This window comes from Dipodomys ordii, unplaced genomic scaffold (assembly GCF_000151885.1).
Source record: "Dipodomys ordii isolate 6190 unplaced genomic scaffold, Dord_2.0 Scaffold24, whole genome shotgun sequence".
Classification (NCBI taxonomy): Eukaryota; Metazoa; Chordata; class Mammalia; order Rodentia; family Heteromyidae; genus Dipodomys; species Dipodomys ordii.
This window is the reverse complement of record NW_012267240.1, coordinates 13,202,949-13,229,196: the sequence shown is the minus strand read 5'-3', so window position 1 is coordinate 13,229,196 and position 26,248 is coordinate 13,202,949. Positions and strand designations below refer to the sequence as shown.

At 37.7% G+C, this 26,248-nt stretch overlaps 1 protein-coding gene across 3 annotated transcripts in view; it reads right to left on the bottom strand.

Annotated features, from left to right (window-relative positions):
- Positions 1–22,622, bottom strand: part of Nsun6 (NOP2/Sun domain family, member 6) — a 46,369-nt gene extending 23,747 nt beyond the window's left edge. For 2 of the 3 annotated variants that reach the window (XM_013014554.1, XM_013014556.1), the window contains exons 1-8: positions 22,540–22,622; positions 20,734–20,886; positions 17,103–17,182; positions 14,734–14,843; positions 13,618–13,771; positions 11,359–11,440; positions 4,493–4,612; positions 1,015–1,159 (exon numbers count right to left, since the gene is read on the bottom strand). In XM_013014554.1, coding sequence (XP_012870008.1) covers positions 1,015–1,159; positions 4,493–4,612; positions 11,359–11,440; positions 13,618–13,771; positions 14,734–14,843; positions 17,103–17,182; positions 20,734–20,886; positions 22,540–22,614 — 919 coding nt within the window. In that variant the 5' untranslated portion in view covers positions 22,615–22,622. The remainder of the gene's footprint in view (positions 1–1,014; positions 1,160–4,492; positions 4,613–11,358; positions 11,441–13,617; positions 13,772–14,733; positions 14,844–17,102; positions 17,183–20,733; positions 20,887–22,539) is intronic. The other variant, XM_013014555.1, reaches the window with a different exon arrangement.
- Between the last annotated feature and the right edge of the window lie 3,626 nt (positions 22,623–26,248).

Genomic DNA, 26,248 nt, shown 5'->3' with positions numbered 1-26,248 from the left:
AATGGCAAAGAAACACATGAGGAAATGTTCATCATCCCTGGTGGTGAAGGAAATGCAAATAAAGACAACCCTGAGATACCACCTTACCCCAGTCAGAAATGTCCCACATCCACAAATCAGCCAACGACAAATGCTAGAGGGGATGTGGAGAAAGAGGAACCCTATTACACTGCTGGTGGGAATGTACACTTATACAACCACTTTGGAAAGCAGTCTGGAGGGTCCTCAGAAAGGTAAAGATTGACCTCCCTTATGACCCAGTCATACCACTTCTAGGCATCTACCCTGAACAACAGGAACCAATATACAAGGACACGTGTACCTCCGTGTTTATTGCAGCACTGTTCACAATAGCTAGGATATGGAAACAACCCAGATGCCCCACCACAGATGAATGGATCCAAAAATTGTGGTATCTATACACAATGGAATATTATGCAGCCATTAGAAATGACAAAATAATGTCATTTGCAGGGAAACGGATGGAGCTAGAAGGAATCATGTTGAGCGAGGTAAGCCAAGAGCGAAGAGACAAACGGTACATGGTCTCCCTGATAAGTGTATGCTAAATCCAAAATGTTAGGTGATACGACAAAACTAACAGGACTCAAGAAACGAAGAACTCCCACTCATCTGGTCGAGCCACTACTAAATATCCCCATGCTGCTGATCACATGTATGGTGTATATGTGTACACCGTTATATGTTATAGACTGTGATAGACAATTTGCTCCAGGAAAGTTAGAATGAACTTGTGACTTTAAATGAGCATCATTATTCCATAATACTGTGAAATTCGGGAAATTATGTAATCACTTAATCACAATCAAAAAAAAGAAAAAAAAGAACCTTGGGGAAGGTAGGGAGGGAAGGGATGGTAGGGGGAAAACAATGGAGGGGGTAAAAATGCTCAATAGGAAGTGTACTCATTACCTTACTCATGTAACTGTAACCCTCTGTATAGCATCTTTACAATAAAAAATAAAAACAACAAAAAAACAAAATTTAACTCACCTGATGGATCTTTAGTCATATCAAGTTTAAGTGCCTTTGTTCCATCAAAACAAAATGCCTTGATGGAATTCAGTCCTAACAATAAAGCATTCTGTTTTATTTTTTCTACTTTATTGGATATTTTATCCAGGGCTATTACTTCTCCCTAAAAAGAAAAAGAAAGTATAAATCCAAAACAGTCACAAACAACTGAAAAAAAAAAACCTTAAAAATTAGAATCTCTACTTTCCTCCTAGTCCTACTTCTAAAGCTAAATTTAATAAACACATGTGTATTGTGTTGTCTAGAGCGTACAGCACGACAAAGACAACCCAACAAACAAAAATTCAATTTATGCCAAATGCTTGAATCTTTCATAAAAAATGCACACTCTTGTCAATTAATCTTACAGCTAGCTATGTTTACTAGCATATATTAACTGTACAAAAAGGTTAGAAGTACTTTGAAAATACTGGCCTCCTGTCATTTTCTCATTCCTCCCCCCACCTTTTTTTTTGAACAATTTTAATTGGTTCCATTACTCTTCATATTTTTAACAATATTAATGGGTTTCATTATTCTATTTTCATTATTCTATTCTATATGAACATAATGTAGTTCATTTATCTTCATCTCCACAATCACCCTCTCTTTCCACCTTCCTCCCTCTGCATGGTTCACTCTCTGCAAGATATTCACAGTCGTATTCTATGAAGAACCTTTGTAGTGGTAGCTCCTTAATTTTAGCCAACACTAATAAAAACTGAAAATAGAGTTCTCAATCTTCTCAAGGAATTTAAAAGCATCCATTGAAGGTAAACATTAAGAATCACCTGTTTGAGCCAGGAACTGGTGGCTCATACCTGTAATGCTAGCTACCCATGAGTCTGAGATCTGAGGACTATGGGTCAAAGGCAGCCTTGGCAGAAATGTCTATGAGATTATTATCTCCAATTAATCACCAAAAAGCCAGAAGTAGAGCTGTGGCTGATCTCGTAGAGCCTTGAGCAAAAAAAGCCCAGGGACAGCGCACAGATCTTGAGTTCAAGCCCTAAAACCAAAAAAAAAAAAAAAATCACCAATCTGATGTGACCTAATCATCTCTGCAAGAGCATTAATTCTATTCTATAACTAAAGTATCTTTAGATGGAAGTGAACATTATTTGTAAAACTGATCATTTTGATATTTTCAATTTATTCATATAAAATTCATGTAATATCATGGTGATATTTAATGCCAGAAAAAGATCCCTGTGGATCGTTCTTCACTGCATGCACACTTCCTTCACACTGCCATGCAGACTAAGGCTCACTGCACTTGTTGCCATCAGGATGACAGTAAATTTACCACAAAAACATTAAAATCACTTGAATACTAGGTGATTTGCTTGTTTTTCCTTTCTGCCATTACTATTCATCAATGACTGACTTTTCTGGGTTTAACTCAGGACCTATGGGGAAAAGAGAAAGGCAGCACATCCTAGCTACCTCAGCTAAGGTCACTTTAAATAACTGAAAACCATTCAAACCCATTGAGTAAGACCACTCAAACTTTCCAGAACCGTCCTGCTAAACTACAGGTGACCAGATACATGAGCCAGGCTAATAGAAATTAAGTGAATGCCACAAACCTCTGAGCCTAATAAAGCTGTTTGCACCTGAGTCTTGCATTTCTTTCATAGCATTACAAAACAAAGTATAAAGGGCTATACTGGTAATATTCAGACTCTCTTCAGAAAGACCTTTTTTACTACAACAAATAAAGTATCTAGACATGTGACTCAATACAGGACCCCAGTTGAATGCAAGGTCTTGCATTCAACCCCACCACCTTAAAATAAAATATTTAAGTCAGGTACCAGAGGTTCTCACAACTTTAATCCTAGCTGCTCAGGAGGCTGATTATCTAGAGAATCAACATTTGAGGCCAGCAGACCAGGCAAAATAATTCTCAACACTCATTTTTTTTCAATTAACCAGCAGAAATATGGCTGGAGGTATGGATCAGAGACAGAACACTAGCCAAATAAACACCAAGGCATGAGTTCAAACCTCAGTAATGTGAACAAAACAAAAAACACCACCACCTATTTTTATGTATATAAATTTTTTATCGTCTCTGTTTAGAACACCGAATATTTCATAAATTACTATAGGGTTAATAATGTTTAGTGTTAAGTTTTCACCAGAAATCTGGTAATAACACAATTTATACTGTATTTCTATTTTTCAAAAATATTATAAGTCCTTTTAAAGTCTTACAATTATCATATTGATCAAAAATGGATCTACTCATAAAAATCTCCACCCACTACCAAAAGCCACTTGAGTAGTAATTCCTAGCCTATCTCACCTACACAAAGATGTGTTCTAAAAATTATCCTCCTTGCTCCTGGCACTATGAATTTCTCCTCTTAATATATCTACTTTCACTAGGATTTAAACATTGTTATTCTTTAGTTGAAGAGTAATTACAAAGCTACAATGACTTCTGAATAGTGCCTTGAATAACTTTTGATAATGCCTACCTATAATAAAAGAAAATATTTTAGTTGGGAGGTGATGACTCATGCCTGAAATTCTAGCTGCTCAGGAGGCTGAGAACTGAGGATTACAATTTGAAACAAGCTGGGGCACAAAAGCTCCAACTAATCAACAAAAATGCCAGACTGGAGGCATAGCTCCAGTTGTAGGTGTAACACAAGTGGTAGAGTGCCAGCTGTGAGTGAAATGGAAAAAGCCCAGCAAAATATACTGGCTCCTACTAATTCAAGCCCTGGTACTGACACTTTTTTTTTTTTTTTTGCCAATCCTGAGGCTAGAACTCAGGGCCCTGACCCTGAGCCTCTCAGTGCTCAAGCCTAGTGCTCTAGCCCTTTAGCCCCAGTTCCACTTTTGGCTTTTTGGGAGTAGTTTATTGGAAGTCTGTAAGACTTCCTTGCCCTTGGCTGGCTTCGAACCACAATCCTTAGATCTCAACCTCCTGAGTAGCTAGGCTTACAGGTGAACCACCACTGCCTAGCTCATTTATTTTTTTTTAACTTAAAAATTTCTAAAAACAGAAAACACCTTTGCATATATACCTAGGTACATATGCTAAAGTTATATATAAAGTCAGTTTGCTCCATTATTTTGTGACAATAAAGCAGGATCATAAGGTTTATATAATCCTAAAGATATACACATTCTACACATACATATTACATTGCATTATATGTTTATTTCAACAGTGCTAATGTATTGTCAGATTACTTTGTAGTTTTATAGTACCAAGTACAAATTTGAATGATAAAGAACAGGAAAAGCTCTTAAGTGTTTTGAAGTTAGCTTTGCGAGTAAATAGTTCTGTATGGCAGTCTTCACAAGTAACTGTCTACTGAACCTACCCTAGCAGCTGACACAAATCATCTTCATTTTAGATGGAATTGATGTAAATTGGATGATGAATGTCTGTGTTCCATCCTAACCAATGAAATATGCTACATGTTTAGAGCCTCACCTGATCATGCATTAGTGACGCAATATGAGTTGTTTTGCCTCCAGGTGCTGCACACATATCTAGGATCTTCTCTCCAGGTTGAGGATTCAGGACATGAGTTACTACAGCAGATGGCAAATTCTGTAAGAAAATCACCTCAACAATTATTAATAATTTTAAATCATTTTTATTTTAGAATCAGAATGTAAAATAACCTTTGAAATTAGATGTGGTGGCACACAGCTGTCATCTCTGCACTCAGAAGGCTGAGACAAAAAGTGTCAAATTCAAAGCCTCCTGGACTCAGTCAGTTTTTTATAAACACACACACACACATACACACACGTTCCTCAGAGTTGTGCCTTTGGGTTCTTCTCCCAAGTGTACCCTCCTTTAGTCAGAGTGTAAATGCATAGAGCCCCGTACATGTTATCTTGCACAGCTGTATTTTAAATATAGCTTCCACATGAGAGAAAACATGCCATCTCTCACTCTGTGCCTGGCTTACTTCATTTAACATGTTTTGTTCTAGATCTATCCTTTTCCTGGCAAATGACATCTTATTCTTTCTAATGGATGAATAAAACCACATTCTATATGTGGTAGCACCATTTTCTTGATCCACTCATCCATGATAGGGCATCTGGGCTGTTTTCATACTTGGCTATCGTGAATGGTGCAGCATTGAACATGGATATGCTAGTGTCTTAACTGTATCCTAACTTGTAATGTAGATGCCTAGACGTAGTACGGCTGGACAACAGGCTAGATCTATGTGTTTTTTTTTTAGAAACTAGTACTAGTTTACCACCTTTCAGCATCGTTGTACATTCCTATCATAGTGTAATAGTGTTCTTTTCTCCCCATATCCTCACCAGCATTAATGTTCAAATTGTCAATGCTGGCCAATCTTACTGGGGTGAGATGGACTCTCAATGTTGGTTAGATTTGTGTTTCCTTTATGACCAGGGATGTTGAGCATTTCCTCATGTGGTTTTTGTTTTGTTTGTCATTGTGCTCTTCTTCTAAAAAGTCTCTAATTCCTTTGAACATTTATTGACTGTTTTTTGGGGGGAGAGGGGTTAGTTTCATAAGCTCCTTGTATATTTTGGATATTAGGCCCTTGTCAGAAGGGATACCTCAAACTAAAAAGTTTCTGTATAGCAAAGGGCATAGTAATTAAATAAAAAAGACAGCCCACAGACTGGGAAAATATCTCTTCCAATTATACATCTAATAAAGAATATTATCTTATATGCTGGTTCAAGACAATAGTTATTAGGACAGTTACATGAAAAAACAAACAAACAGGTCTCTAGATAAGTTTATGTGACTTGGAGAGAGGGAAGATCTAGTTCTCAAAACCAGTTAGATTAGCAACCCTAGTTTCCTTATTTGTAAGAGGAAATAAATCCATCAAGCTGTTGGGGAAATAAGATCTTTCTTCTAGTCTTGGCTGGAATCAATACTCTCACAGCCCGTCAGATACCTTAGATTCAGTCCATCACTAATAACCCACTAAGTAAAAGCATCCAACTTGGCATTTTTAAGTGAACAGATTATAGATAATAGAAACGGAACAGAAATCTCTAATTAATAAGGCATCCTACCTACACATTTAATACAATAAGGACCTAAGGAAATTTACATAATACACATTTACATAAATTAGCACTTCTATCATATAGAATTATAAAGTATTATAATAACAAAATTTGTAACTCAAGTATGCTTCTCCTATCATAGGGATTCAAATCTTTTGGAAACTTCTTAGAAGATATAAAAATCTTAGTGTCAACTCAACTGTATTAATGAATTTTCACTCTAACAAACTTTCCAAGATTGTTATTACAGTTATACATAATATTGATCCATACAATCCAGATTGAAACAAACATGGAGGGGCTGGGCTGTATGAGCCCTGGGTTTCTTACTGAGCACCACCACCCTACATAAACAGAAAAACTGAAATTGAAAATAGACTCCTAGAAGGTCAAATTTAGGACAATGTTAGCATTAAAATAATACAGCAATGAGGGCTGGGAAGGTGGCTTAGGGGTAGAGTGCTTGCCTAGCATCATAAAGCCCTGGCTTCAATTCCTCAGTACTATATAAACAGAAAAAGCCAGAAGTGGCACTGCGACTCAAGTGGTATAGTGCTAAACTTAAGCAAAAGAAGCTTCAGGGACAACACCCATACCCTGAGTTCAAGGCCCAGGACTGGCAAAAAATAATGCAGCAATGTATTTGACTAAGAACAAATTTTTGAATCTGAATTGTTAATAAGCAGAGAGGAAAAGAAGGATTTTATATTAAAATGTTGAGTGAGAAATGTTGAGAATAGGGAGCTTTTTTTGGGGGGGTGGGGGGGAAGCGGGGAGTGGAAGTGCCAGTCCTGTAGCTTGAACTCAGGGTCTGGGCACTGACCCTAAGCTTTTTTGCTCAAGGCTAATGCTCTACTACTTGAGTCATAACTCTACTTCCAGTTTTCTTTTTTGTTGCTTAATTGGAGATAAGAGTCTCTCAGAGTTTCCTGCTCACACTGGAAAAGGAGGATTTTTTTAATTTTAAACAATAATGACTACCTCAGGCAAAGATCACCAACAGATGCTAAAGCTCAGAGGAAATTTTAATGAGCAGAATATTTTGATAATTTTTAAAGTTTCTCCTACAGATTACTGGCGACATAGAGGAAAAAGCATAATTATACATTTTGTGGAAAAAATAAAACATCTCTACAAGGTGATCAAAATGAGTCAGACACAGTGGCTTAAGCCTATAATCCTAGCAATAGGGTAGCTCAAGACCAACTTAGGTACCTAAGTTTGTGAGACTATCTCAACTGATGATGACTGGGTGTGGTGGCACATCCTACTCATCCAAGCAACCAAGCAAAGAACAAACATTGGAGGATCAAACTGTAGGGGGGCTATCTTGAGAATAACCAATGTAAAGAACTGTGAAGGGGACTGGGAAGGTGGCTCAGTGGTAGAGTGCTTGCCTCACATGCATGAGGCCCTGAGTTGAATTCTTCAGCACCTTATAAGCAGAAAAAGCTGGAAGTGGTGCTGTGGCTCAAGTGGTAGGTAGAGTGCTTGCCTTGAGCTGAAGAGCTGAGGGACAGTGCCCAGGCCTAGTTGAAGTCCCATGGCCCACAAAAACAAACAAACAAACAAACAAACTGAGAGGGTGTCTTAAACGGACCCCAGTACAGTCACAATAAGAAAAAAAACGATTGAGCAAATGAAAGTCATCAATGAGGACACATGGATTTTGTATGACTACAGATATAATTCCTTCAGGCTTACATGTCTGTACCACACCGAAAACATAAGCATCAGTAACTCCTGATGAGAGAATGGCAAATGTAATACAATATAAAGATTCTGGTAAGTTTCTTATGTAACAAGGCAATAAAAAAAGACATTTGGCTAACAGCAATAGTGGAAGCACATCGGAGAAAATGTTACTTTCCAAAATAGGCTAACTTTATATTATACAATTGAAGATAAAATAAGAAGAGTCTCACTCAGGCAAGATGGGAAGAAACTGAAGTTAATTATAGACAGTGAGAATTCACTATACAGAACTGAGCTAAATAAACAAGATTAGATTTCATAATACTTGAAAATTACTTACCACAGTGCCTAATATATAACACAAAAAACATATTCCTTATGTTCTTAGGGAAAAGAAATCCTAAAGTCTGACATTTCCTATCTGACATTTCCTATGTGGTAGTTTCGGAACACGATTATAAGTAACAATACTCTTGTGAAGTCCAAAATATACAAATGAAAAATAGATACCTTATACCCACCCCACACCTACTGAAGCACAATCTTCAAGTAAACATAAAGGCATTTCATCTGTGTATCTTCAACTAAAATCAGAAATGTCGAGCTAACTATGAGAACTTCAGACAAGGTCCAGGTGAGGGATACTTTACAAAATACCTTATGTTTTAAAAACGTGGTGGTCTTTACAAACAAGGAAAGAAAAGAATCACTATCAAAGCCAGAGCAAAATAAGGGACATAAGGATTAAATGCAGTGTGGGATTCTAGATTAGATCATGGAAGAAAAAGGGCATGAAGAAAAAACTTTTGAAGTGTGAATAAAATTTGTAAAGTATAATGTGACATACACAACATCTGAGTGTCTATATACTGCATATGTAAAATACTAATGTTATGAATAAATGTGCCAGGCTGACATTATTGTTTTTATAAGATGAGGTATCAGTATGTTACCTAGGCTCTTAAAGGCTTAAGTGATACTCCCACCTCAGCCTCCAAGTAGCTAGAATTAGTTTCTAAATATTGACAAATGTTTCATCACACTATAAGATTTCACTGTAGGGAAATAAAGGGCATACGGGAACTCATATTATTATTCAGAACCTGTAATTCTAAAACTCAACTCTAATTCTAAAATCATTCTCAAATAAAAAACGTTATTTAAGAAATCTCTAATAATATTCCCTAGAGATTCTTTAATGTTCTCTGAGTGATTTGGTGCATACCGTCTTACTCCAGAGTGGCCAATTACTGGTGTGAAGAAACTACAAAATTTCTGAGAAATAGGACTCTCTGTATAGGTACATGAAAGGCCTCTGTCTCTGTCTCTCTCTTTTTTTTTTTTTTTTGGCAGTCCTGGTGCTTGAACTGAGGGCCTGGATGCTATCCTTGAGCTATTTTGCTCAAAGCTAGCACTCTACCACTTTAAGCCACAGATCAACTTCAGTTTTCTGGTGGTCAATTAGAGATATGGGTCTCATGGACTTTCCTGCTTAGGATGGCTTTGAATCTTCCTCCTTAGATCTCACTCCGTCTCCTGAGTAGCTAAGATTACAGGTGTGAACCACCAGCATGCAACTTATGTATCTCTTACATTAGCTCAAATTAAACCTGAAACCATAATGGAGATGATGTCATGGCTATGCTCCTTAGCTTCTATAAAAGCCTAGATGCTGACACTTAAAAGCAAAGGGACAAGATTGGGCACGTTCAGACTTGGTATAGGGTTAAGAACACAGATTTGAAGTCAAAGAGCTGAGTTCAAATTTTGGTTTTGCTGATTTCTATTGACACAGTAAGCAAATCATTCAATAACTGGAAAATTATTGCATATCTATTATATGCTATGCATTTTATGTTACTAAGTCTCCATTTCTTTATCTTTGAAACTGGGAATCTATAAGAAAAATATGAAATCCTAAATATAACTATGGAATAAGTCATTCATTTAATATTAGCTGCTACTACATTATCATTTTTAATGTCTTATTGGCCAATCAGTGGTCATCAGTACATAATACATAAAACAGCTTCCACTAAATGATGGGTTAAACTCTACAAAAGCTTTTTAAAGTCTCATGTTCCTGCTGGGCACCTGTAATCCTGATTACTCAGGGGGCTGAGATCTGAGGATCACAGCTTGAAGCCAGCTCCAGAAGGAAAGCCCATGAGACTCTGATCCTCAACTACCAAAAAGCTTGAAGTGGAACTGTGGCTTAAGTGGTAGAGAGCTAGTCTTGAGTACAAAAGCTCAGGGACAGCACCTAGACCCTTAGTTCAAGTGCAAGGACCAGCAAACAAAGAGAGTGAAAGGGGCAGGGGGAGGAAAGAAGGAAGGAAAGGAGAAAGGAAGGAGGGAGACTCTGGTCTCCAATTACCTACCAAAAAGCTGGAAGTGGAGTTATGGCTTGAGTGGTAGAGAGCTAGTTTTGAGAACAAAAGCTCAAGGACAGTATGCAGGCCTTAAGTGCCAGGGCCAATAAAGAGAAAGGGGGAGGTGGGAGGGAGGAAAGAAGGAAAGAAAGCAGGGAGGCAAGGAAAAGAAAAAGGAAGGAAGGGAAAGAAGTCTTATTAATAGTGATAAATGACTCTAAGGGTAATGTGGACATTATGAATCACGAAACATTTCACAATTTATATTTTATAAAGTCATTGCTACCACTAAGATGGTTTTAAGGCTAAAAGTGGGTGGGGGTGGCTTACACAGCTCTATTATATTTTCAGTTGTATATCCTTGTGTCTACTTCATCACTAATGTGCAATTAGATGGTAATAAACAATCATTTTCTGTTTGTTCACCCAGAAATGTTTGGATTTGTAAAATAGCTTTTGGTTTATTTCCAGGATGAGAAGCAGCACATCCATCCAGGCTTGGGTTTGTGTTCAGACTCCATTGAGCATTAGTGTGACTTTAGCCAAGAACTTGAACAGATCTAGTCTTCAGTAACTTCATCTTAAACTGGGAATAATGGTATCACTAAAGCAGCAAATTATTTTTTAAAAAAATCAAATGATCTAACATAACAAACTAACAAAGGCAAAGTAAATATTTACTAAAACACAGTAACCACCTGAAAAAAATCTGATGGTAGTAAAACCATCTGAATCTTACTTAACATTACAAATGGAACATTTATTATCATTGTTATAATTATATATATAGCTATATATAATTATTAAAATTACTATTTAGGGATTGACATTCTGAAGTGGAAAGCAGTAATTTTAATATGTACTAAATCACCTCTGGACAGACATAAAAGAGTATAGTTTAAAATAGAACATAAAATGCTGCAGTAGTGATAGATTTGTAATTGCAGCTCTCAGGAGGTAGACACAAGGACCAAGCATTAAAGAGGCCAGCCTGGACACATTTCAAGACTATGTCTCAAAAGGTTTATAAAGATCGATATAGAAAAAGGAAAACAACAAAGTGCTTACAAAACTTTCTCTTGCTGTTCAAGCAAAAGTAGGTCAAACCACAAATAAATGACAAAATATGTTAGAAATTTTTTAAAAAATACTTAAATTTCAAATAATTTACTGAGGTTGCAACGTCACTGAATATTTTACTCTCATAAATACTTACCTGTAAAAATAAGTAACTAGGCAGTACATTGTCAAATGAAGGGCTGAGATATATGGGTTCTGTCATTCTTATGCCTATACCCCTGAAAAATGAGAAGTCCTTTATTAGTTTGTATAAATCACGAAGTATACATTTTTAGGAATATACTACTGTGAGGTATTTTTCAATTTTTACCTGAAGATAGAGTACAAGAGTACAAGTGGCTCTTTCAGTGTTAAAAAGGGTAAAGCTAATAACTTTTTCATTTATGTAAAAGAGATCTTTAGAGATCTGAATAAATCAAAAAGCAAACCACACCTGGTTTTTGAATGAGTTATTTTTATCTTTCTGCAACTGAATTATGGTTGTAGTTATTAGCTTTTCCAATCAAGAACCATTTAGTGAAGCGCACACACACACACAAAAAAAAGCACACACACTCTCACGTTCACTTTCCTGTTGTTTCCACAGTCAGAGGCATGGACTGCTACAATCCCAGGATGACCATTTTGCCCCTGGTCTCACCTGAAGAGTGGCAGTATAGCTGGTGAGTACAGAGGGGACAAGGACACAAAATAGAACAATGGCAAGTGACTCAAAAGATAAATACACATATACCTCAGAGAGATAGGCAGTATCCATCAAAGAGCAGAGAGCACAAAAATACAGAGAACACCAACACTAGAAAAAAACTGCTGCTTTCTACTCCCACATTCAGAAGTGCTCAGAAAACGTTATTCAGTACACACTGAAGGAAGAGCATACCCTGATCATCCATTAACCAAGGCCATCAAAATAATTCCCTACTACAAAATGAAAATAAAGACAGCAGGTAGTACATAATCTTCATGCTCGTAAAGCATTCCAAAGAGAATAAAACAGCACTTGGCATTTGGAAAGTACTGCTTTCTAGATCTAGGGAATGCCAACAACCTGCTTTTTCATAAGAATGTTGCACTTACACAGAGAATTGCAACAACATGAAAAACGGTCCCAGGAATCAAGGCTATAGTCCAGTTTTGAATGGATGGCTTCAAATTCTTGCTTATCTATTCCATCTGTCAACTTTGGAGTAATAGAGTTCTCTATAGCATTCCTGAAACAGGCTAACAAAAACTGAGCCTAATTCATCGAATGATTTAATTTACCAAGGAGGACTAAGAGATGAAGACAAGAGATGATTTAAAACCAATTTTAATTTGGCTTGAACAATTATAGTTTTGCCCATAAACATCCATGAATGCTAGCTCTCTTGGAAAACTTACTTGTATTTAAATTAGGGAAAAAATTTAGTGATAGCATAGTTAGAACTCATGGCCTTGCATATGCTAAATATAGCACCACTGAAGCTACACTGACAGTTCTTTTTGGTTTAGTTATTTTTTCATATACTATCTCACATAATCATCCTCTAATCTATACTTCTTGCATAACTGGGATCACAGATTGATCCACCTTGCCTAGCTTGCTTGTTATGAGGTTTCACCAACTCTTTACCCTCCACTGCTTAGCCTTGAACCACAAGCCTCAAAACTTTGTCTCCCAAGTAGGTGGGTTTATAAGAGTAAGCAACTATGCCTGACCCTTTATTTTCAAATTTCAATTTTCTTTTTTTTTTTTGTAAACAAATTCAGAGTGTTAAAAGATCTATAAAAGCTGGGTACCAGGCACCAGTAGCTCATACCTGTAATCCTAGCTACTTAGGAAGCTGAGATCTGAGGATGGCAGTTCAAAACCAGCTAGGGCAATAAAGTCCATGACTTTAAAACCAGATGGCTGTGTACTCAAAGTGGTAGAGCACTAGAGTGCAAAAGTTCAGGGAGAAAACCTAGGCCCCAAATTCAAACCCCACAACAACAACAAAAAAGCTGATTCTTTACCAAGGTCAATATCCTTCTTCATCCATACAAAAAGTTATCAATAATTAAAATTCAAAAGGCCAAGTAAAATTATTTGGTAAATACAGCACGACTGGTTGCTTACTTGAACATTTTGGGGTCTTTTTGGCAATACTGGGGATCAAACACAGGTCTTCATTTATGACAGACAAATTCTAAAGCCACTGACCTATATTCCCAGGTCATTACTTAGGGTTTTTAACCATTTTGATCTAAAGGACTTTTCTGAAAATGATAGAAATGAGTCAAATAATTTTTTTTCAGCTGATTTTATACCAATATTAGTATGCACATAACACAATGTAAGATTTTTTTTATATTGCTTTTAATTTTCTGTAACCACAAAAAGGATACTTATTTCTCATAGCACTTGGTAACATACTTCAATTCAGGTAGCCCATTAAAGATTTCTTTGCGGCTTAGTTCTGAAATCCCATTTCCAAGAAATATTTTTTCTCCATCAAATTCTTTGGCTCCTTTCTTACATTTCCCTTTAATATCAGAGTATACAGAAACAACATCGCCAACTTTCATAACTAGAGAAAGAAAAGAATCAGATTACACTAATCTATGCTTTTGCAGAATAGAGAAAGTCCTCAAAACTACCATGGGCATCTCTAAGTATATCAATGGTGGATAGGAGCAGTTTAAAACTGTTCATTATCTCAATATGATCATTGATAGAACTCTCAGCTCTCAAATATTTTGTAACATCCAATGGGAAAATTTTCTTTCTCTTCTTGGTGAAAACAAAGCAATAGAGTAATTGGAAATCTCCATCTGAACAGAGAAGAATAATTATTTCCTCCAAATCTAACATTCATAAAAGCCTTCATATCTTGGCTCAATACTCAAAAAGCTAAATGTTGCCTTCAAATGAATTACTCAAAAAATGTACACCTAAAAAAAATGTTAAAAAAAGTTTTAAAAAAAAGTTAAAAAAAAAACCAACAAACAAAAACAAAAGTTTTTAGGTTATAGGCCAGACAAAAACAAGGAGCAGATCAAGCCTGTCACTTTGCCTATTCTTATGTGAGTCAAGGTATTTACCTCACACACAAGCTGAGGCCAAAATAGTGAACAAACTTCTACCAGATCAAAATCAGTGTTTCCTTATTACACATTGAATGACTTGGCCACATCCAGACAGTGACTAACTTACTAAGCATGTGTAATATGTCATCAACAAGATGAATAAGTATCAAGCTTCATCTCAATGTGGCTTTTGGATGCAACTCTAACAGCTGATCTAAGGTTTTAAGGTAGCAGAGTCAGGAATTCAGAATGGAGGGCTGGGAATGTGGCTCAGTGGTAGTGCTTGCCTTGCATACATGAGTCCCTTGGTTTGATTCCTCAGCACAAGATGACAAGATGACTTGTTAGTCATCATCTGGTATCTTGGCTACACTAAGTACAAAGCATGAGATAAATACATTTGAGTGAAAAGGTAACACTTTCACACATGACTTTTAGAGGACCCAATAAGCCTTATACTTACATTTTGAAGCTGACACAATTCCTGGAACATAGATGTGGGCTCCCCTTAACACTGCATTGCCACACTGGGCTCCCACAATAGCTTCACACTGTTGTTTTTTTATATCCTTTCTAGAAATGTAAAAGGGAAAAAGAAATTTAACAGAGTAATCACTTTTCCAATACATATAAACATTTCAAACTTTCAATATACAATTGATTTTTCTGAATAAAAAAGAGGAAGCTGAAAAGAGGGATACATATATAACAATACTTTAAAAAAAAAGGAAGAAAGGCACAGAGAAAAATTAAAATTGAAAGAGGTCCATCTGGTGGAAGGCAAGAGAGTGGCATAGAAACTGCTTAATCACTTAAAAAGTATTACTATTTCCCTAACGGCATCAAGGGAAAATCAGATTTTTACTCTTCAATGACTAACACAAAAAAATACACAAGAAATCATAAATGTGTTAAATTAAGATTTCTTTCTTTTTTTTTTTTTTGGTGCTAGTCCTGGGGTTGAACTCAGGGTCTGTGCCCTGTCCCTGAGCTTTTTCGCTTAAGGCCAAAGCTCTTAACACTTGAGCTACGGCTCCATTTTTGGGTTCTTGGCGGTTATTTGGAGAGAAGAGTCTCATGGACTTCCTGCCTGGGAATGCTTTGAACCACAATCCTTAGGTCTCAGCCTCCTGATTAGCTAGAATTATAGGAGTCACAGGCACCCAGAAGGAATTTTATTTTAGTGCTGATCCTGGGCACTGTCCCTGAGCTTTTATGCTCAAGGCTGGTGCTCTATCTAAGCCACAATTCCACTTCTGGCTTTTTGCTGTTTAATTGGAGATCAGAGACTCACAGAAGCCACAGGCTGGCTATGAGCCACAGTCTCCTGAATAGCTAGAATTACAGGCATGAGCCACCAGCGCACAGATAAATCTAAGTCTTCTCTACTCTCCATCCTTGGCTGCTCAACCTTTGAGTTCTTGTCCATGGTCTTGTATTCTATTCATTCAGTGCTCTATTAAAATCTAGATGTCCTTTGAACACTCAGAAGAGTAAAGAAAGAGGCCAATGTGACCAGTCCTGAAAAACATCCTAAGCACAGTATCTAATGCCCTCCTATTAGCATCAGATGTGTTGTTCCCCAATTCATGGCTTAACTGATTATGTCTCATGTTCCACCCATGATGTCCAATTACCAGATCTTGCTCAACATCTCAGTTTCACTTTAGACCTTCCTGGTCTCACACATTTGTGTTACTCATACTTGGCCACTTTTTTCTTTATTTTTATTTTTTTGGTACTAGGCTTTTAACTCAGGCTTGCCTGCCCTGCTCTTCCACTTAAGCCATACCTCCATTTCACCTTTTACTGTTTGAGATGGAATCTCTTTTTTTTTCCATAAGTTGATTTCAGTCCTCAGATCTTAGCCTCCTCAGCAGCTAGGATTTTAGTTTTTTGTTTCTGCAATACTGTGGTTTGAGTTCAGGGCCTCATGCTTGCTAGGCAGGGGCCACTATTTCTTGAGCTACACCTCCAGCCCCAAACCAATTTTTAATTAAAAATTATGATATGGATTTATAGTAGAACAGAAATATTGTAAGAAAAAAAATTCCTTTTACGATTCTCTTTCCCCAACCCAACATTCTCAGTAAGCCATTGTTAATACTTGCCAATGTAATAGCTGCCACTTTATATGTAGATGCACAAAAATACATTAAATTTTTTATTACTAAGGTTCTGTAATTATTCTAAGTATAGAAATTTATCTTAGCTACTTAACAAATCATGAACACCTTAATAGTACACTTAATTTCCCACCCTGAGTGCCACATAATACTCTATAGGATGGAGAAACCACTACTCCATTGCTATCAATTGATTTCTTTAAGCTTTAGCAATGTGCATATTTTTATATTAAAATGTCCTCTGTAATAGAACATCTCAATATAAAATCTATTTCTGATTTTCAAAGTATGTGTCTTAAGATATGAGTAGGATAATGTACGGTATAACTGAACATGAACAAAACTTTACAAAGCAGCTCAGCTACAAAAATAGCAAATGTTTTTCTTTGTACTTCTCTTGTAGTTCAAAAAAAGTTTTAACTTGGCACTTAAATTTTTTTAAGAAAATAAAAGAAAAATAAATGAAAGGAAGCTTTTCAGAAAGTGAAAAAAAAATCCCAATGATTTCACAAAGTATACCTAACATGAATTATTGTCAAGGTAAATGGATACATATCTAGTCCTCTTTTGTAATATATCCCACACCAGAATATGAAATCTGTGAACAATGGACAAACTTACTGTCTTAAACAGTTAGAATTGATCCTGTGACAAATATCTGCTTAGAAGACAAAAAATATAGCTTGATAATAAAATAGTTACAAACCTAGGTCCAATCACAGGAATAAGTAGGATGTCCGGGAGGTCTGGATGTTCAATAACAGGAATATTCAGTTCACTGAACTGCTGTTAAAAAGAAACACAGATTTTAAAAAGCAATCCACATAGTGGAGTTGTCTTTCTTTTGTATCACTATACATGAAAGGAAGTTTGGTTTGTAACAATTTTTATCCCATGAATACTGGAAAAATAAAAAAGATCTGGATGTTTTCTAATTCTGGATATCTTGAGTTCTAGATAAGATTCAATTTTGCTGTCATGCTTTATAAACACAAACTATGTTTACCTCAAGGGACTTACTCTGAAAACATATTTCCAATATAGAATTACATGCAGACATCATTTTTAAGCCTCTGAATAAGAAATTGACATACAGAAACCTAACTTTCACAAAACCGTATACTTTTGTAACAATACAAATTAACATCATTATCACCTATTAATTTTTTTCTATTTATTTGCTTTTCATCAACATTACAAATGGAATGATACAACATATTGTTTTGTGTCTTCTTCCCTTTTTTTTTCCATGCTATAGCATTTATTAATAATTATTTGCATTGATGGGCATTACCCCACTATAGGACTATTCTAGATTTGTCACTAATTGATAGGTTATTTGGAACATATTTCTTTTTGACTATTTTAAAATAATTTTATGATTATTTATGTTCAAGAACGTGTGCACACATTTTTGGCTGGATTGGAATTGCTGGACTGTGTTTAAGTTTTTAAAAGATTGATCAACTGGGACTGAGAAGGTGGTTCAGTGGTAGAGTGCTTGCCTTGCATGCATGAGGCCCTGGGTTCGATTCCTCAGCACCACAGAAGCAGAAAAGGCCGGAAGTGGTGCTGTGGCTCAAGTGGTAGAGTGCTAGCCTTGAGCTGAAGAGCTGAGGGACAGTGCCCAGGCCCAGAGTTCAGGCCCCACAACTGGCAAAAGAAAAAAAAAAAAAAAAGATTGATCAACTGTTCTACAAACAGATCAAGCTAACTACATTACCACTGTGAAAAACGAAGCCTTGAGTTTTCTCCTTATCCTCATCAGCATGAGAAATTTAAATTTAATTCTAATATGTGGTCTAAAGAAATCTGAGGCAAACAACCTATTAATACCAATAGAGAAATCTCTTTAGAATATACATGAAGTGTGGAATGTGGAAGAGAAAATTTTCAGTATAAAGCATTACTAAGTGTCCTTTCCTGCTAAAGTAAGATACTGCTCTATCAGTTTCCTATCCAATGCCAGTGACCCTAAATTTTGTGACCAATCTGTTACATTACAAAAGTGACAACCTGCTCTGTCCTACATCTTTAGTTTTTATTTCTATCAGACTGGGACTCCAGAAGACCCAAATTTAGAAATAATCTCCTAGAAATGAAAACAATTTAAATTTCTCCAAATTCTGACTGTAGTCAAAACTTTTTCTGTTAAAAACAAAGTAAAATACATCTTCTGAGGCCCATGTATAAAGACAGTGTAAGGAAACTTACTGAAACCTGTTGAGCAATCAACAGATGAGGTTAATATAACAAAATTATGTAACATGAACATAAGAGTTACAATGAAGAAACCCATTTGTATAAATTATTCTAAAAATAACTAAAAATGAATCATAGAAAAGTAACCCAAGGCAAGTATCAAGAGGGAGGGCAGAGGGTCAATGAAGAGAGTGAATGAGGATCAAAGTAATTTGCATATACAAAACAGATCAATGAAAGCTGTTGAAGAGGAAAGAAAAAATGAATACAGATTTAAGGGGTGAGTATAATTTGAGTACACTTTTTGTATAGAAATGTCATGATGAAGCTGGACACTGGTGGGGTAGCTCATACCTCTAATCCTAGCTATTTAGGAGGCTGAGATCTGAAGATAATGGTTTCAAGCCAGCCCAGGCAGGAATGCCCAAAAACTTTTATCTTCAATTACCTACCAAAAAAGCTGGAAATAGAGCTGTGGCTCAAGAGGTAGAGCACTAGCCTTGAGCACAAAAGCTCAGAGACAACACCCAGGCCCAGAGTTCAAGCCCCATCATAACCAGCCAAAACAAAAAACTGTTGTAAAGAACAGTAAAACATGTATGCAAATAAAGGAAAAAATACATGTAAATTGCTATTCAAAAAGTAATCAGCTGGGCACTGGTGGCTAACCCCTCTAATCTCAGATCTCACTATGCTGAGATCTGAGCATCCCAGTCCAAAGCCAGCCAAGGGCAAGAAGATCTGTAAGATCCTTAACTCCAATTAATTATCAGAAAACCAGAAGTGGCACTGTGATTCAAAGTGGTAGAGCAATAGCCTTGAGCAAAAGAACTCAGAGATAGTACACAGGCCTGGAGCTCAAGTCCCAGGACCAACCAAAAACAATACTGAAAGTATTTTAGTTGCTTATATTATATGTCTAACATTACTCTTAAAAAGATTAATATCGCTGGGCACTGGTGGCTCATTCCTATAATCCTAGCTACTCAGGAGGCTGAGATCTGAGGATCACAGTTCAAAGCCAGCCCGGGCAGGAAAATCCATGAGACTCTTATCTCCAATAAACCACTAGAAAACTGGAAGTGGTGCTGTGGCTCATGTGGTAGAGTGCTCCCCTTGAGCTGAAGAGCTGAGGGACAGCGCCCAAGCCCAGAGTTCAAGCCACACAACTGACAAAAAAAAAAAAAAAAAGATTAATATCAAATAAGCCAAAATCTTCAAGTCTTTATTATTGTAATAAATTCTGGTTTCTACACTCATAGTACAGCTATTTTTGTTGGGGTTTTTTTTTGTATTTTTCAGTATAAGGGATCAAGCCTAGGTCCTCACACATGCTAGGCAAATGCTCCACCAATGAGCTAAATTCCCACATTAGTTTGTTGTTCTAACTGCATCATCTATTTGAAACTTGAAATTTATAGAACCATTCTTAAAGCCTCTTGGTTTTAGTTTGGTTACATATGAGGTAGATATAAGTCTGTGGATTCCCATTAGTTGTTAAGCAAGCTTTAATAACTACACTATTTAGCTTACACAGCACCACTTGGGTGGACGCCCAGCTTGCTTTGCCCATCTTACAATACTTTATAGGAAAACTTCATACAAAATACAAAGTTTTAGAAAGCAAAGAAATTATCTAAACAACTCAAGTACTTTTTGCAGTTTTAATGGAAATAATAAAATATCATTTTAAAAGTTTTCTCTTCCAGAAGATGAGTGTAATTTCACAATATTTTCTTAAAACAAAAAACCCCTACATTCCTTATATTGTTCTCATTTCCTTATTACTGATACTTTCCCGTGTGTTAGTTCCATTAAAAATAGAAGCCTACCGATATTTGGTTGGCATTTGTCTGGGTGTATTCCAACTATACAATCAACTCCCTTCATCATTACAAGCTAATTGTGAAATGGTAGTCAGAATAAACATCCATATTTTAATGATAAAGCAAACAGGCTTGGAAACTCATCCTAAATCAGAATTATAAGTTCAAGTTTTAACATTATTATGTAACCTAGCACAATTTACATTCTGTTTCCAAACTATAAAGTCTGATTATTGTAGCTTTCATAGGATTTTAATAGGAAGCAATGACAAACTGTAGAAATACAATTGTATAAACCTTTGTACAAACCTTCTGAAGTTCATCAAGCAACAGATTTTTCACATGCTGAACTGCAGCTAAATGTGTATTTACTCTGACAGTTGTGAATGATGGAGGGTGGGCTAAGTGATTTAACAGAGTTTCAAACTTCTCTTCTGCTTCTTGTTTGCTTAAAGATACAATCTGAAAAAGAACACTATTTCAATCTTACATACTCAGCAGAATGTAAATATACATTTTTTCCATCTAATGAAAAAACATTTTTGTAACAGCTCCATTTCATTTCAGTGTTTTGTTTAGTAATGATATACTTCACAGGGTTCAAGTTTAATGTAGTAATAAGCAACTAAATGCTTGATATCAATCAAGAGCTTTGAAAAACAGTCTCAACTTCAAGCATAACATGATGAAAACATCTAATGCAATTAGCTAGGTAAATTCAGGATTTTACTCTACATATTTAAAACACACCAACTTTTTCAGCACTTACACTTCTAACATCATCTTTAGGGTATCACATTTTCCTAATCTTTAAGATTACCAATATTTGATATACTCACAGTCACCCAAAGAGGAGAACAATTTTATATTATTAAATGTAACAGATATCTTCAAAAAAGATGAATAACAAACATACCTATCAGAAATGAAGACTTAACCATGAAGCCTTCCAAAGCTTTGACTATACAAGGCCTTGATCTTCAAAAACCAATTGTCCACCTATTACTCAACAATGCTAATGTTTACTCTTTCTCGTTTTGTCAATGCTAAATATTCCTTTCTCAATTTTCAAAGGGGGAAATCAGTTAAGTGACAATAGTTTTTGCAAAAAACAAACGCAAATCCTGTGTTTGAGATTCTAACCCTAAGGTGTGTGTTTGCAACAGTCCTGAGGCTTGAATTCAGGGCCTGGGCATTGTCCTGGAGCTTTTGGCACAAGGCTAGTACTCTACTAAGCCACAGCTTTCTTGGTACTTAACTGGAGATAAGAGTCTCAAGGACTTTCCTGCCTGTGCTGGCTTTGAACCTTGATCCTCAGATTTCAGCCTACTACGTATCTAGGATTACAGGTGTGAGCCACCAGCAGCTAGCTCTAACTCTAAATATATATATTTTTTATTGTACATGGTCTATCTTCAGATTACAGTAGTTTTATAGCTATGTGAAATTAGGTTAATAGCTTGCTTCCTTGTGCCTTGAGTTTTCTCATCTGTTAAAATGAGAGCAGCATAAAATTCAATACAAAACACACAGAATTAAGAAAACTGGGAAGTTGTGGGGTTGGGAGGCATGGAGGAGAATGATGACACTGATCAAGATGCATGCTATTCATAAACTGCTTTGAATGGCAATTCCTTTGCACGAATATGTTTTTTTCAAAATGGTAACAGCCCGCTATCACAAAGGACTGAAAGTTAAAGGCTTCCCAAGCATCTAGCACAACTGAAACCATTTACAGAGGCACTCAAATTACAATATCCTGTTCACCTGCGTTCCTGAATGTGGGTTCGAACAGATGTGTGTGTGTGTGTGTGTGTGTGTGTGTGGTGTGTGTGTGTGTCCGTCCGTGTCTTGTGGCACTCAAATTACAATATCCTGTTCACATGCGTTCCTGAATGTGGGTTCGAACAGGTAGGTGTGTGTGTGTGTGTGTGTGTGTGTGTGTGTGTCCGTGTCTTGTGGACTTAGCCGCCACCTCCGTGCCATCCATAAGACGACACATTTTTTCCCCACAGCTAAGTGCTAAAACGTTCATCTTATTCACCCTCTTGTTCTCAGATTGAACACTATTTAAAACTATGCAAAAATGTCATCAAATACGATTATCTGACCCACCTCTTGATTCGTAAAGATTTCTTTAAGGTAGTTTTCAACTTCAGGTCTCAAAGATACCTTAGGAAAAACAGACATGGTTTTTTTTTTTCCTGTTGAGGTTCTCTTTCAGAGAAAATTGTTGGGAGACAGTGGTTTTCCTTTGCGAGTTGACAGCCGTCTTGACAATAGGCCGGCGGCCCGGGTCCCTGGAAACAGCGCCGAGTCGGGCCAGGTCCCGGTTTCGGTGGCCTCGCCACCACAGTAGCGCCTTCTCGCTCCCACCACCCACGACTTCTGTCCACCGTAGTGGCGCAGGCAGTTCCTTGTCAGGTAAAGCCAGTCACGCTGCGGAGGGAACCAAGGAAGAGGCCTTGGTGACTGGATGTTAAGATCTCCACGAGCCAAATGAAGAAATCAGATGAGCGCGGCCGCCAGGCTTAAGTCCTCATTTCCAAATACGCGCCGACAACGCCTCCTCCGCGGACAGACGCTTCCTGCTTGCGTCACTTCCGGACGAGTTCTGCCCACCCCTTCCTCCTTGGGACGTCCAATCCTCAGCCGCAAGTCGCTGCCCGTCAGGAAGGTGGGTCCTTTCTGCAGCGCTTTCACCTGCAGCGGGTCTAGCGGGGCTGCTGGCCGAGCCACACCCGAGGGCAGAGCTTGATTTCTGAGTGTAGGTGCTAGGGTGCGAATTCTGGTTCTTGTCATCTCATTTTCTTCATCTAACAAAGAGAGATACTAGTAAGTTCTCCCTCGTACCAGTTCTAAAGTCATAAATGAATTAGGTGTCATGCTTAAGAGTGTCAGCTCTCGGTAAGTGTTAGACATTGCTATTTCCCACGTGTCGGAGGCCTGGCTGGACCGAGGACAAAGCGAGTATACTGTGGGGGAACCGAAATGGCCCCAATTCTGTGGTCAGGACCGGGAGTGCAGATTCCGGGAGGGTTTAACGAGGGTTTGTGGGAAGGGGTGTGTGAGGTGTCACCCTCAAGAACGGGGTGGTAACAAAGGGCAGGGAAGTAAAGTTTCTGGAGAGGAGAGGTCCTGAAAATTTTAAGAAACTGGATCAGCTTCAAAACTTCAGAGCTCACACCGGTCATTTATAAGCCACCCTGACTGCCACCGAGCAAGAAAGAATCCGAGGCCTCTAACGCACGGCCTGTGTTTACAATGAATGCCTTGAGGCACCTGTTGCAAGGTGAATTTACCTAACGAAAGAAGACTGCTCTTAATGAGCCCTAAAGTAAAGCCGTATCCTCATCGATTAAGTTATGATCCAAGTCATATAATTTAAGGACAATTTGACTAAGTAAATGCTTTGACCTTCAGAATCTTTTGAGCCTTCTTTTTGAATATCAAACAACTTGGTCAAAAAAAAATTTTTTTTGTTTCTGTGTGACAGCACTAGGGTTTGAAACCATCCTTGTAGCATGTTAAACTGGCATTCTACCACTTATGTCTGGAGTTACTTTTTTCTGGTTATTTTTGAGATAAAGTCTAGCTAACATTTCTGCTTGCCTGGGCTGGCCTCAACTGTTGTCCTCCAGATCTCTTTCTCCTGAGTAGGATTACAGACCTGAGCCACCAGTGCCAGAGAACTTGGAATTTTACCAACATTGTTCTCACTAAAAGAAACGATATACTGAATTTTGTATTCCCTACAGCATCCAGAAAGCATTTGTTTCTCAAATATATTTACTGAATAAAACCATATTGATATCTTACACCATATGGCAGATTATTTCCTGATGGGAAATCTACCAACACCAGCCCATTTGGAAAATGATCAACTAGACTAAAATCACAGTGGACATTACCTTAAAGGTTGAAAATCTTTTTAAAGAGTAATATTCATGCTTTCTGGCAGAACACACTGTTACTTGAACTTCAAACTATGCGCAAATTGATCTTGTTAACTGAATAATAAATTGAATTCAGTTGCAGCCCCAGCAAGTTCTTCCAAGTATTATTTGTAGTTAGTTTATAACAGCTGTAAGAAATATAAAAAGTAGTTTTACTTTAAGCTTTTTTTTTGCATTTTGTGAAACCACGGATTTTATGAGAATTCCATCTTAATGAAAAACGTTATTCGCAAATAATACTTTATAAACAAGTTGTAACTCTAGTGATAATATCAGGTCTTTTCTTTTATAATGACATGTTCCCTCATTTCATGAATTTAGCATGTAATTTATTTCCAAATAGTGTTCTTACTGAGAATATTACCTCCTTTAGATCACAGGCTACCCTGAAAATTGTTTTTAAATGTTTTCAACGGATATGTTAGTCACACACACACAAAATCAGATAATTAGAATTTTTAACTCTTCCATTTAAAAGTGTATTTTCAGAAGTCTCTAGTTTGGTTAAATTATTGACAAAACTCTCAAAATTTAATTGAATATATTATGGGTACAACATGATCTGAGGAATTTTTCCCCAACAGAGCAATAAGTACATTAAAAAGGATTTTAAAGTAATACTGAATTATATTCTGCTAATCAGCAATTTTATTGCTTTTTCTTTAAAAATTTTAGCTTTCAATTTTTTAATTATTATTATTTTTTTTTTGGGTCCAGTCGTGGGGCCTGAACTCTGGGCCTGGGCACTGTCCCTCAATTCTTCAGCTCAAGGCTAGCGCTGTACCACTTGAGCCACAGGGCCACTTCCGGCTTTTTTTTTTTTTTTGCTTATGTGGTGCTGGGAATCGAACCCAGGGCCTCAGGCATGCAAGGCAAGCGCTCTACCACTGAGCCACCTTCCCAGACCTTTAATTATTATTTTAAAATTGTATTAATTTCAAGGTGGACTCACCAGCCATTCATCGTATGGCTGGTCTCCCAAACAATTCCTTCCAGAGTAAGAATCATGGCAGAAACCCAAGAGGTCAAATAAGAAAAACATCTTCAGCGAAACAAGAGATCAGCAAACAGCAGCTGCAGCACCAAAAGTTGTGATCTCTTCCCGTTTTAGAAGCCAGGGAAGGAAACAGTTCTGATACTGTCCTGCAAACGTTTATTATTACTTTTTGGTGCCAGTCCTGGGGCCTGAGTGTAGGTGCTGTCCCAGCTTGGCCCTCTACCACTAGAACCACAGCTCCACTTTTTCAGCCGTCTGTATCGTATTTTATGAATTCACTATGTAGGACTTTTAATACAGTTAAAAATTCCAAGATACATAGTTCAAAGTGTCACCTGTTCATGGTATCACTTGTGGTTTGGTGGGTAATTGGAGTGGAGTCTCAGGAACTTTCCTTCCCTGGCTGGGTTGACACCCTGATCCTCAGCTCTCAGCCTCCGGAGTAAGCTTAGGATTTACAGGCGTGAGCCCCGGACGCCCAGGTGAAAGGTAATGGGAGATGGTGAGAAGGGGACCCGCCCCGGACGCCTGACTCACCGGAAGTGCGGCGGGAGGGAACGCCACGTCGAAGGCGTGGGCTGACGTCAGCGCGCCGACGTCACGCGGCGTCCTTCCGGCGATGGGCGGTGCTGGGATCCGGAGAGGAGGCGGAACGGAGGCGGGGCCCGGGGCTGGTGGAGGCTCTGATGGGTAGGTGGGTTCAGATCGAGGGGACTACGGGTCGGCGTTGGGCTCAGCGGGCTCGGAACAAAGGACCATCCGGTCGGCGCTCGGCACGGCGCCTTCCTTCCCAGCGGTAGCTGAGCCGGGCGGAGCGGCCGGCCGCGGCTCCTCGGCCGTCCGAGCGTCCCCGCGTGGCGGTCCCCGGCGG